Source organism: Chrysochloris asiatica, unplaced genomic scaffold, assembly GCF_000296735.1.
Source record: "Chrysochloris asiatica unplaced genomic scaffold, ChrAsi1.0 scaffold00184, whole genome shotgun sequence".
Taxonomy (NCBI): Eukaryota; Metazoa; Chordata; class Mammalia; order Afrosoricida; family Chrysochloridae; genus Chrysochloris; species Chrysochloris asiatica.
The window spans coordinates 6128030-6144237 of NW_006408702.1; the positions used below are offsets into that span (position 1 = coordinate 6128030).

Sequence of the window (16208 nt, forward strand, 5' to 3'; positions counted from 1 at the left end):
AAGGTTAACTTTTGTTTCAGCACTTATGCCAAATAACTGGTATAGATACACTCCTGTCTCGGTTCCAGAACTTCAGAGCCATGCATGTGTTTGGAGAGAGAAGGCATGTGTAATAACTACAAACATTACACAAGATTAGGTTACATCGATGCTGGAAAACCAAAGTACAAGAACCCTAAGTCCAACAACCCCCAGGGACCACCCAGAAGCAACCCAACACCAGGAACACAATATAATAAACAATTTCAGATAAGAACCCACAGTAAGCATATCCAGGACTCATTTTCCTTTTCATAGCAGGGCTTCTGTAGAAAAAGCAGGGGTGATTTTTCAGCCAGTGTGGTTGTGATGGAGGCAAAAAATGGTTACATAAATAGAGTCCTGAGCCCCTAGCTGTCTGGATATTTCTAACACCTACATATGAGGTTTCACCCCCAAAACTGCCCATGATTGATCAATACATACAATCTTTTTACATACATCAGTAAATAGTAGTAGAACGTCTTAATGAGAAAGAACCAAAAAAAGGTTGGATTCTAGAGTCAAAAGGATGCTGTCTAAGTTTTCTAGTGTTGCTATAACAGAAATTCACAAGTGGGGAGCTTTAACAAACAGAAATGTATTGTCCCACAGGTTAGAATACTGGAAGTATGAATTCGGTAAGCTGGCTCTAGGAGAAGGCATTCTTTCTATTGTCTCTCTCTCTCTCTCTTTTTTTTTTTTAATTAAATGTTTTTATTTTGGATTGAGTGAAAGTTTACAGGGCACATCATCAGCTTCACATTCAACCATTCATATAGCTTGTTTCATTACATTGATTATTATCCCCTCCATATATCATCAGTTAACAGTGTTTCTCTCTATCCTCTTTAGCTTTTTTGGGGGGAGGTGGGTGGGCAGGGGAACTTGCCTTTTTGGAATTTACAGTCTCGGCTTTTAGGGAAGGTTTTTACGTTTGTCTGTGGATATCCAGGGCTCATGTATGAGATTACTAACAAGCATTACTGAATAATCAGATGAGGGACAGTTTGCTATGTCTACTAGGTGGCTAAAGTCTGATCCTCAGAGCCTATTGTTTGGACGGTCAACAACGCTTGGGCCCACAGGGTCTTGACCTCCTGACCGGGTCAGCACGGTCTGCATCAGATTCCCCCTTATTTATTGTTTGTTTAAGGGACGCTGCCTGTCTTAGGCGGTCAGTGCGAATTCCTCAGTCTTACCCGTCATCGAAACTCATTGCAGCATGGCAATGGCTCTGTCTTAGGTTGCTGAGGTTCCTCTATTGTCTCTTAAGGAAGGTTCTTTTTCTTTGAGTTTCCACTCTAATGATCTGATCTTCATGTGTCTGTGCACCAATTACCCCCCACCTCATTAATTTGCTCCTCTTTAATATTTTGTGAGAGATTGACTCAAAATATATCGTCTATGAACCTTCTCATTAATATAACAAAGACAACTCATTCCAAAATGAGACCATAACCATAGGCCTAGGTTAGGACATATAACACATATTTTCTGGGCACAATTCAATCCATAAAAGCTGCTTAAGAGGTCACCTGGCCTAACAGCCTTATTTTACAGTAAGATGCCGAAGCTGATGTCAGTGTCTGCCCAAGCTCTGGATGGTCCTTTCTCTGCACCATGACTTGCTCCCAAAGCCTCCATTAGGGACTTTAATGATTTTGATAGTATTATCAACATTCACCATGTACACTATTATGTTACATCAATTTGCACTTGATGCATCATCAAAGTCTGCAATCATTTCTTTTGTATTCTGGGTGAAGACTAACAGAGACCTTCCTATTAAAGTTTTGTCATTCACTCTCAATATACCTCCTAAAAGTCCATACACTGCTCTCAACATAGTGGACCTCAAGAAATAATGCTGACTTCTGACTCAGAAAGACTGGAAATGTCAAATAATAAAGCGAAAGCTAAAGGTCTTACCATTCAAGATGGTTCTCCACAAATGCAGACATAGGGCTGATCTGCACTGTATATGTGTCATTTGCAGAGTACTCAAAGAGCCCATAATAAGGGTTGAAGAGCTCCTGGGACAGCAGGAAGAAGAATTCTCGGGAAGGACCACTGTAGTCCAGGCTGCAAAGGAAGTAGAGGCCCAGAAGCTCAGTATATGCTCAGAAGATGTACATGAATGGGCTTTTACTAGCACCACTCGTCATTCCTTAACCCTTTTTCAATCACATCACACTTATGGGATGAAATACACACAGCTGGCCCATCAAAAACAGGGACCTGAGTATGTGAGCGGCATGAAATCATTTCCTTTGACACTGAATGTATGCATGGGTCTGTATGTGAGCCAGCAAAACTTCAAATAGCATATCACTCTGATACGCTATTTTAGGAGAGTTTGCCTTGCACATTGAGATATTTTCTATAAAACTTCTGAGATGATATGAAAATGTTGATATGTAGTTGGTATGTGTGGATTATAGGGATGAACATGCAGCTATACAGAAGAGTATCTTTATGGAAAAATTTAAAATCCAGTGACATCAGGTTGGGATTTGACTTATTCTTTGGATATGTGGTCTCAGATGCTCACATGTGACACGAATCTTAAAGTTTAGAAGAACAGAATCCTCTAACTTGAAAATACCTGGTGAGAGAAAGACCTCCTAGGAGGACATGGCCAGAATCACCTTGGGCAAAAGTCTTAGAGCCACCATCTTGTTCATTTTGGAGGAAAGCCCTCCATGGTCCTTGTCTCTCTCTGGCTTGCCTCCACCCTGGTGTGTCTGCCTTATAGGGATGCTGCCTTACCCCTCCTCTCCAACGAAGGTGATGTAGAGCTTGTTTCGCTGGAGCTCTTTCCGGGAGTAGGCCATCACCTGATTGAAGGTCCCCTCCAACAAGTGGTCCCGACGAATAATGAGCCTGGGGAGGAGAAGCAGCACCATGGGTGGTGGGCAGTGGCTCTGAGGCTCTGATACTCAGCTGCATTCTATGTAAGCAGTGCATGCTTAATGAGAGATGAGCAGGCAAGAACCCAATTCAGTAAGGAACTTATTTTAACAACCTTCTCAAACATGGATACTTCAAGGAAACCTTCAAAGAAAACATAGATACTTTTATAATTGAATGGATTCTCTCATACTGGGCTATGTTTAAAAGAATTTGTGGTCAACTCATGGGGATATCTCTTGAGCCATATTCCTAGGTTCAGGTTTGACACTTACTTATACATGAGAACAATAAACTCAGAAGGAAAACAATGAATAACTTTTTATTTGGACTCCAATTATAAAGTTACATGCATTTGACTAATGAGTTAAATTTTGCCTCACGAATAAGTGAAAGTAAATATTAGATTTTTAAAATTTGGTTTCTGTTTCCCCTGTGACTAGTTTATATATGTTTCTGTCTGAAATCTATTGTTCTTTCTCTGTCTTCCCTTCTAGCCTCTCTTCCAGTTTTTTAACTTCCTTTCTTCTAATTCTTTCCAACTTTCTTCCTCCTTTCTGTGAGCATAGCTGCTAATCCAGCAGGATATTAATCTCCAACAATGAGAATGGGATAGAAAAATTACCATTTGAATTTTGGGCCAACCCCCGGAGCACTCACTTAATTTTCCCTGGACCCTGACCAAATCCTTTGGCTTCCAGTTTCCGGTAGAAATTTCTGAGCTTGGCTTCAAAGTCTCTCCGGTATGGTGAAGGGGCTCTTGCACTGGCTCTTTGTAAGCCTGCAGAGAAAAATCACAGGGTAGGGTCACCTGTATTGGCGCTGACAAGAGGTATTTTCCTGCATCTTCATATTTTTCTTCTCCAAGAAGTATCCCCTAATTTCCATCAATCTCTTAAGTTAATTTTATAATAAACAGAATCATGCAATAAAGAGCAAAATGATTCTGATGGGAAATATTTGTTTTCCACTCCAATTATTGCAAGATATCTGTACCTTTAAAATGCCTGTGTGAACTTTGTTCTTTGTTTGATTATATTTGGATAATCTATTAGCTCAAACCAAACTAGACTAAGCTTTTTTTTTTTTTTTTTTGCCATTTCCTATAAGAAGTGAATTGTAACTATAATATGGCAACTAGAATTGTGATATATGTGTTTCTCATATTTTTGTAATTATCAGTACTAAAATAAGCATACGTGTCCATTAGGGCCCAGAGCATTTAGGGGTTTATATTAGGCTACCTTGTATTATAAAATAAAAATATAATAAGTAATAATAAAATTTACAGTAATAATAATAGTCCCTCACTATATTCCAGATACCGAGTTTATAATCTAGAGAAGATGGGTACTGATAAATTCAGAGTTTATCAGTTAGTTTATAATGAAAAGAAATCATTATATAATTACAAACTGAGTTAATTACCACCTATGAAGGAAAGGAAGCTAGTTTGAGATCAGAGAACACTGACCAAGTATGGGAAAGCTTCCCTGAGAAAGATCTGAAGAATGAGTAGGTGTGAATTAGGCTGAAGGCTTCTCTTTAACTAAGAGAATAGATGAGCAGGAACAAGAGCAAGCCAGGTAGAGGATTAATATGTGCAAAGGTCCTATGGCAGAATGGGATGCAGTGTTCTAATTTGTCTGAAGCCTGGGGTTTGAGAGGCAGAGTAATACAAACCAAAGTATGAGAGGTGGGAAGGAGCAGACCAAACAGGATGAGGTGCACTTTGTTTAGAAATTTTGTTTTATCTTAAAAACAATAGGAAGACATTATAGGAGGCTGATATGATGTGATGAGTTATGACAACAATTTTTCTGCAGTAAAAAAAAAAAAGACAAATGAAGAAACCAGAGGAAATTTAGGGAATTCAAACAAACCGGGATGGTGCCATAACTCAGCGAGGGAGACACAGAGAAGTGGACATATTGGAGAAGTATGTAGGGGGCACTGGATTCGATTATAGGTAGTGAGGGAGAGGTAGTTTTCTGACTTCTGTAACTGATTGGACTGTGGAAATATTCACAAGATGTGGAACGATGGAATAACACATTTGTGGAGGAAGGTCATGAGTCTGCCCTTCTGTGTTTGATTGGGAAGAGACAGAGTTTAAGGTGGAAAACAAGAAAACTTAGGACTGAATCTTGTGAGTAGTAAGAAGAGAAGAATCAGCCTAAGATAGGGACAGAAAGCAGATGGAATGCCTAGAGTGGTACCACAGAAGCTAATTGAAGGCAATTAAGGGGGAGAGAGTCAACTGTATCCCCTTACCCCCAAATATGTGTTGAAACCCTAGTATCTGCACCTATAAAATACATCCTTGTTTGGAAATGGTTTTCTTGTGTTATGCTAATGAGTCCATATCAGTGTAGGGGAGGTTCTAAACTGAATCACTTCTTTTTAAACAGAGCAGAATAGGTACAGAGACACACATAGGGGGGAAAAAAGCCAGATGCTGGCAGCTACTAGAAACTGAAACAGACGAGGAAGGGCTTTCCCCTAGAGTCATACCCTCTGTTTAACTTCAGCCTTCTGAATTGTGAGAAAGTACACTTCTGTTTCTTAAAGCCACCCACTTGTGGTATTTCTGTTATGGTAATGCTAAGTTACTACAACAGTAGATGACAGGGACAAGAAGAAAGACAAAAAGGTGATACATCTGAGTGTTGAAAGCAAGGAAACATGGAGAACACCCGCTGCACCTCTGCACCCTGCAGGACCTGGGGTGTAAAGGGACCAAGAGGCACCAATGAAAACAACAAGTGTCCTCCACAGAACTGCAGGTCCCTGCTAAGGCACACAGGTACCTGTACAAGTCTAAAGGTACAAGTCTAATTGGGTGTGTGTGCAGTGCATAATATTTTATAATACTATGATTTTTATTAAGGAACCTATTATGACTATTCCGATGGCCATTGCTACAATGCATTTGTCTAACAGTTTATGCTTTGTAAAACAGTTCAGATAAAGAGAATTACAAAGTCATTATCAAAATATATGGGTTACTTAACCTAAGACTATGTGGTCCAACCTTGGAGAATAAAGAATTAAGCCCTTTGACAAATCACAATGAAAGACGGTTCGGATTCAGGGCATTAACAATATGCGGTGCTGTGGGATCAAGCAAGATTGGCTTGAAACATAAGATCGGTGGTTCGAATTCACTAGTGGATCCTTGGAAACACTACAGGGTTGCTATGATTTGAAACCGATTCGATGGCACTTAACAACAGCCACATATGAGAAGAGTTTATTGCTTCATTTAGCAGGTAATTCTTTGTTGTTGTTAATTAGTCCTTAGCTATTTCCTCAGAAAAATAATTTAAAAAGCTTAATCAGCATCATGATTATGAGCCCTCACAATCCTCAAGGCAATTTCAGTTTTCCCAGGTTAATGAAATACCACAAAACAGAAAGATGTCAAGTATTCAGGCAAATTAGATGGAAGGAAGGACATTTGGTTTAGCGATAATATTGTCATCATTGAAAATACTTTGTCCTTTCTAGTACAACAAAATGCCAAATGCAAAAGTGCTAAGCAGAAATCTTTACTGAATCTTAAGGTTCATTTATGATCAGTGCAACATGCATACTCTATTCTTAAATACCATCTGTTCCCTTTAAAAAAATTGAAATGTTGTTTTTGTTAAGTGGTGTTGAGTTGTTTCTGACTCACAGCAACTCTGTATAGGGTTTCTGAGAAGTGAGGGACTGGTGAGTTTGAACTGCCAACCTTAATGTTCAAACCAACCTTGTGGTCCAGTGCCACACCAGGACTCCAGATAACTCTTCACGCTCTCTTATTTTTCTATTTGAAATATAATATCTTTCCATATAATATTGTTACAATTATGCTCCACAGACATAGGCTGTGGGCAAAATGCAGACACCTTCTCAGGTGAGGACAATGTCCATAATAAAAGCGCAGGTCAGCATGCAACAGCAGCTCCCTCAAACAGACAAGTTTGTTCCCCAAAAGTGATTCACACTATGCATATGGGTAATGTCCTAATGCTTGTTCTGACGGAGCCCCTGGTCTTCCATTTGCCAGACTCCAAGAAAAGAAAATTAGGATCCTAATTTTGTTGGAGTCAGAGACCTCATGCATTGTTGTTGTTGAGTACCGGGTTGGTTCTGACTCATAGTGACGCTATATATATATATGTAGGGTTCTGAGGCTGTACATGTTTGCTGAGGCAAAGGCCTCATCTTTCTCCCATGGAGTGGTCATTGGGCTTGAACCACAGATCTTGTGGTTCCCAGTCCAGTGCTTATTGTAGAGAGCCACCAATGATGCCTTTTGGGAAGTGGCAACAAGGAGTTACTGCCTTTACAAACAGATTTTAGTAATTGGCAAGTGACCTCTAAAGCACAGTTCTGAATGATATGACACAGTGGAACTAAAATAAAAAGATATTCCAATTTCAGAGCCATATGGAAGCACTGAGTGATACTAACTCTGAGGAAGACATCTCTTCTGAGGATAGGAATGTTTAGCATATTGCTACATTCTGCAATTTTCTGGCTTTGCACATTGGTTCTATAAGACAAGTTTGTACCCTAACTCTAGAAGTAGTAAGATGGGGAGTTCATAGATTTTGCAAACCAAACTCTTTCATTTTAAGCTTTAGTCATAAAGACAAATACGGGTTACTACAGACATACAGCAATATAATGATGCAAAGCAAACAACCAGGTGAAAGTTCCAATACCTTGGTCCATTTTGAATAGATAGATTTGACCTAATGTAATTAAATATCTTGATAAATCCAGGAACTAAAATCTTCATTTTTTTTCCCCCTGAAACAGATGAGCTCTTATTTGGAATGGGATTACGTAAAATATTATTTTTTCTATAATGAGTAATGTACTCTACCATACTTGTTCCCCTTAGCAACTTAAAAAAAAAAAAAAAAAATTACCAAAACTGGAATCAAAAGAAAGTCTGAGTTGTAAGGCAGAATTTTCCAGAAATTGTCCTTCCTTCTAAGAGTCTAAAGACTGCTTTTGGATTGCAGTAGCAATTTAGGACAGCAGTCAGTAAGCTAATGAGCCAGACAGTCAGTGTTTTTCACTTTGTCTGCCGTATGGCCTCTGTGTGATTACTCAACTCCTTTGTTGTAACACAAAAGCAGCCCATGAAAGAACCGGGGTGATTAGGTTTCAATAAAACTTCCTTTACGGATACTAAAATTTGAATTTCATAGATTTTTGTGCCATGACATATTGCTCTTGAAAAATTGTTTTTCAACAATTAAAAATATAAAACCCATGCTATACAAAAACAGGCAACAATTTGGTGACATTTGATTTTGATGGTGGGCTTCTGACCACAAGACTGAGACAGGGAAGGAAGAAGGGAGAGAAGACGTACACACAACTGTCCTTCATGTCACCTTAATCTTGTAGAAAGAGAAATGACCACTTAACCCAGTAATCCAGTGGAGGTGACCATGACTTAGGGCAACCCCATGTGCTCCATAGGATTCTCTTTGGCTGAGTTCCAGACCTTTTTTTCCTGGGCACCTCTAGGTGGACTGCCAATGTTTCAGTTAGCAGCCAAGCTCAGTTACCTGGGGAGTTCTGAGGTGAGGAACACGGTGAACAGCGAGGGGAGAAGCTGTACCCAGGGTGAAAGGCAGTCTGAAGGGGGACATAGGACATAATGTCTTCTTCAAAAAGACTAAAAGTAAATACAAAAAGAAAAAAGTTAGTTCTCTGGCCATGAGGAAATGCTCAGGTATTGGGAAACTAGCAGTTACAGTTCCCACTAAGCAACAAAAGTGATCCGAATGAAAAAGACAAGCATAGCCAGCTTGCACATTCGAAGTTTTCCTGATCACATGGCAAAGTCTTTGTCAAGTACTGTATGTAGTTCTTGAAACCCCAGTTTTAATGTCGCGAACATGGTAGCAGGAGATACAAGTGTGGAATCCCCACTGAAGCCGCATCAGATGTTCCCATTCCTGCTCCTTTAACTGGGGCTGTGTGGGAGAAGAACTGCCCAGGGAAGATGTTTTTCCAGATGCTGTTTCAGAAGCATGTAAGGCTTAGCCCCTTACCTCAGTAAAATGACTAGGTCTGCATCACAGGACAGCTTTTCAAGTCCATGATTACCCTCAGTCCGAATATAATGGATTTTCTCCCTAGGATAATGTAGGAAAGAAAATAAAGAATTATGCACGAAAAAAAAACACACACAACTAAGTGTTATTTCATGTGTCAACGTGATGGGCCCAGTTGTTTGGTCAAATACTGGTGTAGCTGCTGTTATGAAATAGCTGCATGTTATTAAATCAGTAGGACTTTGGCAGTGCAGGGCATCACCCATAATGTGGGCAGGCCTTGTCCAATCAGATAAAGTCCTACGAGCAACACTGGAGGCTTCCTAAGGGAAGATTCTGTCTCCAGATTCTAAATAGTCATTTGACCAGAATTTCTCTTCCTCCCTCACTGGTTTGGGATCTAAGACCTAGAATTTCCAGGTGTCACCTGATCTACAAATCTTGAACTTAACTGGTCAGCACAATTGCAGGAGCTCTGGTAGCGTAGTGGTTACGAATCGGGCTGCGAACCGTAAGGTCAGCAGTTCGAAACTACCATCGGTTCCGCGGGAGAAAGATGAGGCGTTCTGCTCCCGTAAAGATTAACAGCCTCGGAAACCGTGTACAGGGTCGCTATGAGTCGGAACCGACTCCACGGCACATAACAACAACAACAACAACAATCCTTAAAATAAATTTCTCTTTTCCTCTTTCTCTCTCTCTCAGCCCTTGTGATGCAGTGATTAACCAAAAGGTAGGTGATTCAAACCCACCCACCAGATCTGCAAGACAAAAGACCTGGCAATTTGTTCCCATGAAAATTGTTGTTGTTAAGTGCTGTCAAGTTGGTTCTGACTCATAGAGACCCTCTACAGGGTTTCCAAAGAACAGCTGGTGGGTTTGAACTGCCAACCTGACCTTTTGGTTCACTGTCTAGGGCTGATCCTACAGTGCCACACCAGCAGTCCTCTCATAAAGATTGTTGTTATATTGTTAATTGCCATTGAGTCGATTCCAACTCATAGTAACCCTGTATAGAGTTTCCAAGAAGTGGCTGGTGGGTTTGAACTGAAGACCTTGTGGCTTAAACTAACATTGCAATCCAATGCATTATCATGCAGCACCACACCAGTAATCCACCACACTCATAGCGACCCTATGCACAACACAATGAAACACTGCCCAGTCATGGGCCAACCTCACAATTGTTGTCACGCTTGAGTCCATTGATGCTGCCACTTTGCCAATCCATCTTGCTGGGGGTCTTCCTCTTTTCTCTGACCTTCCACCCTGTTGTTGTTGTTGTTAAGTGCCATTGAGTCGGGTCCGACCCATAGCGACCCTGTACAGGGTTTCCGAGGGTGTAAATCTTTACGGGAGTAGAAAGCCTCATCTTTCTCCCGTGGAGCGGCTGGTAGTTTCGAACCGCTGACCTTAAGGTTCGCAGTCCTATTCATAACCACTACGTTACCAGGAACTGACTGGATGGCACTTAATAATATTTAGCAGAAACCTGAAAAGATTTTAAGGATTGATTTATTTTTAATGCTTAAACTTTTTTTTGTTGTTGTTTAAATTTTTATTTCAGGATAATTTTAGATTCACTTGTATTATAAGAAATAATATCTATAAGCTTCATTCAGTTTTCCTCAATGATAACCTAAGTATAGTTTTTAAAAGTCTTTTTTCAGTTTTGGAGTCCTAGTGTAGTAATTTTCGATTATGCACCGGACCACAACAAATACAAGAACTGCAAGGTTGATGGATCAAACTCATCAGCCACTCCTCAGGAACCTACACTCCTCAGGATCAAACTCATCAGCCACTCCTCAGGAACCTACACTCCTCAGGATCAAACTCATCAGCCACTCCTCAGGAACCTACACTCCTCAGGAACCTACACTCCTCAGGATCAAACTCATCAGCCACTCCTCAGGAATCTACACTCCTCAGGAACCCTATACAGGAGTTGTAACCGACTTCACAGCACTTAACAACAACAACAACACAATTTTCACTAATACTGCAAATTCAAATTATTCCTCTCTGACTATATGAGGGAGCTTCAAAAAGTTCATGGAAATTTTTCATTCCATTTTTTTTTACAAACTTTTTAAAGCCCTCTTGTATTAACAATTCAATTCTTCATTATAGACAGACTATTTTGGGACAAAATATAATTGGTTCAGTTCTTTGGTATGGCTTTGTTTTTGTTTGTTTTTAAGAAAGAAAGGAAAATTTGGGGCCTCTGCAAAACTACATGAAATGGGATTAAACTGTGATAATGCAACTTTTTTTTTTTAAATATTTTATTGTGAATTCTGTGATAGTTTACATGGGAGAACATTAGTTTTACATTCATCCTATCATATATCGTTTCATTGCCATGGTTACAATCCCCTCCATGCATCAACAACCAACCAAAGGGTATCCACTACAAGCCTGTGGCCCCGGTCGTCAACACACAGCCCCTCTCCGTCTCTGTGTCGAAAGTCCCCAGCTGCTCTATCTTTCCACGTCATCATCTCTACCTCCATCTCTGGCATCACTGCTTCTCTGGGTAGGGTCCTGCTCTCCGTTCTTCTCCCTTGATGGTCCCAGGCACCTCCACTCCTAGACTGAAGAGTTAATCACTCCCCTCCTTGCTACAAAACGTCTACCTTTATATTTCCAACCCTCATAAGCAGTCCTGATAACAATTATTCGCTACTTTATCACACGAGACTCATCCGCATTTCATTTCATCAGCTCCGCTTAGACAGATTGCATACTATTCAGTGGAGAGTCTGCTTTTCTTCACACCCTCTGAATCTAGGTTCCTCTTGAAAGCTTGTAAGCCAGTCACTTCTTGCTTTTGTAGCCCCTCCCCCCCCCATTTTGGGTAGCCAATGTCCAAGTTACCCATCCCTGTCTACTCTGTGTATGGAGGGGGTGGGAATGATCCTTGCTGTAAGGATTTGTTCCTTCTTTTGAACTACTGCATCCATAGATGTAGGTCAAGTTCATTAAATGGTATCATGATCCAACTTTGAGAAGAAGTAATACGTTCTATTCCGGAACAAGGTGGCAGGGAAAGGTGGTTTTCTTTTGATCTCTTGTCCCTTTAGAATGGTGTAGACTCAGCCTCATATCATGGTTCAGGGACAGGTAAATGCCTATCATAAGCAGCAGTGCCCAGTCTCCTGGTTCCCTGAGGCTTCATCCCCTGAAGAGCAAAGCTCTTGTTTTTGTCTTTCTACTTTTTCCCTTCCATGGTCCCACAGTCAGTTTCTGAGGTCATCCAGGACATGAGAGTCATCATAAGGAATGAATGACATGCCGTGATCATGGCCATGAGTGGTTAAGCAAGAAAGAATTCAATCTCCAAGTGACACACTCTTAACCACCATGCACCTCCAGCCTTAAAGGTGTTAGGTAGTCAGCTGAAGGTCAGAGATCTTTGAATATCTTTCAGTTCAGCAATATTTTTTTCTTATCAACACTTTGGGTTGTTGCTTTCCTTCCAGAAAAACTGATCTAGAACATCAGAGATACTCACTTATAGATGATCCTAGTGTGGCACTATGGGATAAATCACTGGACAGCAAGGTCAGTTTGAACCTTGTGGTTCAAACTCACTAGCTGCTCCTTAGAAACCCTCTACAGGGTCTCTATGAGTCAAAACTGCCTTGACGGCATTTAACAGCAACAAGTACAGTGTTGGATGACCTTACCCAAAAGTAAACAGACAAGCAAGAAAAAAAGAGCACATATATCCTTAGGTAGGAGTCCTGGTGTGGTGCTGTGAGTTAATGAGCTGGACTGTAAAGTCAGTTTGGTGGTTCAAGCTCACCAGCTGCTCCTGAGAAACTCTATACAGGGTTGATATGAGTTAGAACTGACTCAATGGCACTTACCAACAACAACACATCCTAACTACTTGAATTCTCTTGTCCACTGCTGTTGTTGTTAAGTGCTGTTGAGTTGCCAGCACCAGGAGCAGCTGGTGAGTTTGAATCACAAATCTTGTGGTTCACATAGACCTTGTGATCCAGTGTTTTATCCCACAGCGCCACACCAGGACTCCCACGTTGTACTTAGCATTACACAATTATATTTCAAAAATAAAAAAATCACGCTTTTTACATAGATAATTTTTCTATGAAAATGTTTTTCTTTCTTTCTCTGCTTTCCTCTAAAACCATTGGTAAATCATTTTATCTTCATAAAAATAATATGTAATCTGACAATAGGAGTCCTTTTATGGTGCTTTCTTGCAGCTAACTGAAAGATTGGTGACCCTAGTTTCCCTAGAGGTACCCTGGAAGAAAAGACCTGGGGAACTCCGTCTGAAAAATCAGTCATTGAAATCTCTATGGAGCACAGTTCTACCTTGACACACATGGGGTCATCACGAGTCAGAACTGACTCTATGGAAACTGGTTTTTAGTCTGACAATATGACATTCTGTGCCACTTCCCAGAGCACTAATAAAAGACTCTTTGGGTCTTTCATTTTGAGGATTCCAATTATAATTTAAGTGTGCAAATATAATATCTGGTCAGCTTCAGCTCTTTTTCTAAAGAGATGCTTTCCCACCTGGATTAACAGCTGCAGAGACCTGGGGTTATAGGGACAAGGGATAATCCCCTACCTGAGTGCATGGTTTCTTGCCAAGCTTGGCTGACGCTCTTGCAGCATTTCAAAAATATTTGGCTGGCGCAGAAATGCCACAATCTTGTCATTATATGCTGAAACAGACAAAAGTGCAGAGTTGTGGTTGAATCTGCAGGCTAGAGATAGTTTCTCAGATTACTGGGAAATCGTTGCTTGAAATGGTATCAGGATTAATTTAGGAGTTTGAAAACCAGCTAGCATACTCATCAAAAAAATAAGAGAGATAAAAATTAAGCTGTTGAGGCTTTTTTTATGTGACATAATAACATCATAATTTTTTAAAGATCAGTCTAAAAGTGAACCAGACCTAAATTTACCATACTTAATATCCAGGAATTTAACTGAGAGTTAACTCATCACTGTGCAAACAGATAAAGGAGAATAAAATAGCTTTGCAGGGAGGAGGAGAGTTCTGCTGTCTTCCAATGCCTGTTGATCATTTTGCCATAGTTGTTTATGAGTTCAGAGAAATCTATTCCTGAATACTCAAGCCTAACAACCCATAACCATGAGTTAATTTCCCAGTATTGATAATGGAAATGCCAGAATCCATTAAGACTCTCTCACCTCACATTCACTGATACTGGTAGCATATGTTTTGGAAAGAGGTAGTTAAGGTAAGGGGTAAAGACTATGAGAAGTTCTTCATATATATGTGGAAAAGAGAAGTATGAATTGAAATCTGTATCTTACACAATGAAATTCATCACCTCTTTTGAACTCTTTTGTACTGAGTTAACAAATCACTGATGGGGAAAAAAGGACAAAGAGGCGGGGGAGCAGATGGTCCCATAAAAGAGGAGAAAGAAAATACAGAACCTTAAATATTAAATGATTCATGATCTAAAATAAAAACAAAACAACAAGGCTAAGTATTGATTACCCAGAGATTCAAAGAAGCTTGGTACCTACCCAATGGCAATGACTCATGTTGATGTTGGCTTCGAACAGCAGCTATGAGGCTATGTCCTGGCCGGGCGAGTAGGGAGGCTCCTCTGTTTCTAGATACTTCTGAGGCCTAAATTCAAAACAGACGAGAAGAACGGAAAATCTGTCATCAATTTCATATGGTCTTTTGATATCAATTTTTCAATATGAAGGGTAAAATAGCCTGATGTCACCTAAGTTGAAAAATTAATAAAATTACAATCACCAAAGTGATGATAAACTAGAAAGTTATATATAGGTATGTTGTTGTTGTTAAGTACCATTGAGTAGGTTCCAACTCATAGCAACCTGTATAGGGTCTGAGAAGCGGCTGGTGAATTTGAACCACCAATCTTGCAGTTCAAACCGACCTTTCGGTCCAGTGCGCATAGGGCTGTACCAGGACTCCATATAGATGTGCTACATAAAGTGGTTTGTGTGCTATATAAATGATTTTTAGGAAAGAGGTTGTGCCAAATATCATGAATGTTAATCAAATTTGTGACATTTAGAAGACTAAGAACACATTTGTAAATGTGCTAGAGAAAGAATATCAGGTAAATTACTATTAATAAAGTTGGGTTTATTACCCTTCTTTCAACTGAATTTCGGCAGTGAATATGGAGTGGATTTTATAATTTAAATTCTTGTTGTTTAGTACCGTCAAGTTGGTTCTGACTCATAATGACCCTGTATAGGGTTTCCAAGGAGTAGCTAGTGAGTTTGAACTGCCAACCTTGTGGTTCAAACCGAACTTGCAGTCCAGTGCTTTATCCTACAGCACCAAATGGCCCTTCTGTGTTGAGGTGTCTATAATTTCATCCACTATGCTGACTTCTCTTCACATGGTATACTATGTCCTCAAAACAGTTCTGCAAGATAAGCATTCACCTTAGTTTACAAATGGGTAGATGGAGAATCAGAGAAGTTGAGTAAGTTATTCCAAACTGTTCAGCTATAAGAGATAGAGTCAGAAGTATAACTGATACTTGATTGTAAATCACACGTCTATTCTTCTCATGCTACTGCCTGCAGTCAATACCTTGGTTTGAGATGGACATTTTTACAAAATTTCATGGGATAAATACCTTACTTCACTTTAAAGTTATGTTTGTGATTATTAACTTTAAACTAACTGAATTCAATTTTTTTTTCATTCCACTGTCTCATTATTGTTTTTTTTTGTTGTTGTTGTTTTTTAATTTAAGGTTTTTATTGTGCATTGAGTGAAAGTTTACAGGGCACATCATCAGTTTCACATTCAACCATTCATATAACTTGTTTCATTACATTGGTTATAATCCCCTCTATATACCATCAGTTAAAAGTATTTGTCTCTATCCACTTTAACTTATTAAAAAACACACAAACAAACAAACAAAAAAAACCCCACTCAGGCATATATAATAAATTACATCTCCAAAGAACACATTCTGCAAGTCTGCTCCTGGCCACCAGTTCTTAGTCCTTCTCTTCTTAGTTGATGAATCTAGAGTCCTCGGTCGCTCCCCCTCTCCATGCCCCCATCTCAGCCTCCATCTCTGATGCTGCTTCATCTCTGGATGAGGTCCTCCATTATATTTGTATGTTCCTCTCTTGATGGTCCTAGGGTTCTCTGTTTCTGGACTGTAAGATTAACCACTCCCC

At 39.9% G+C, this 16208-nt stretch overlaps 1 protein-coding gene across 2 annotated transcripts in view; it reads right to left on the reverse strand.

Annotated features, from left to right (window-relative positions):
* Positions 1-16208, reverse strand: part of HECW1 (HECT, C2 and WW domain containing E3 ubiquitin protein ligase 1) — a 542004-nt gene that overhangs the window by 80505 nt on the left and 445291 nt on the right. For both annotated transcript variants that reach the window (XM_006872147.1, XM_006872148.1), the window contains exons 15-21: positions 14547-14652; positions 13612-13708; positions 8997-9080; positions 8508-8617; positions 3592-3712; positions 2791-2904; positions 1951-2103 (exon numbers count right to left, since the gene is read on the reverse strand). In XM_006872147.1, coding sequence (XP_006872209.1) covers positions 1951-2103; positions 2791-2904; positions 3592-3712; positions 8508-8617; positions 8997-9080; positions 13612-13708; positions 14547-14652 — 785 coding nt within the window. The remainder of the gene's footprint in view (positions 1-1950; positions 2104-2790; positions 2905-3591; positions 3713-8507; positions 8618-8996; positions 9081-13611; positions 13709-14546; positions 14653-16208) is intronic.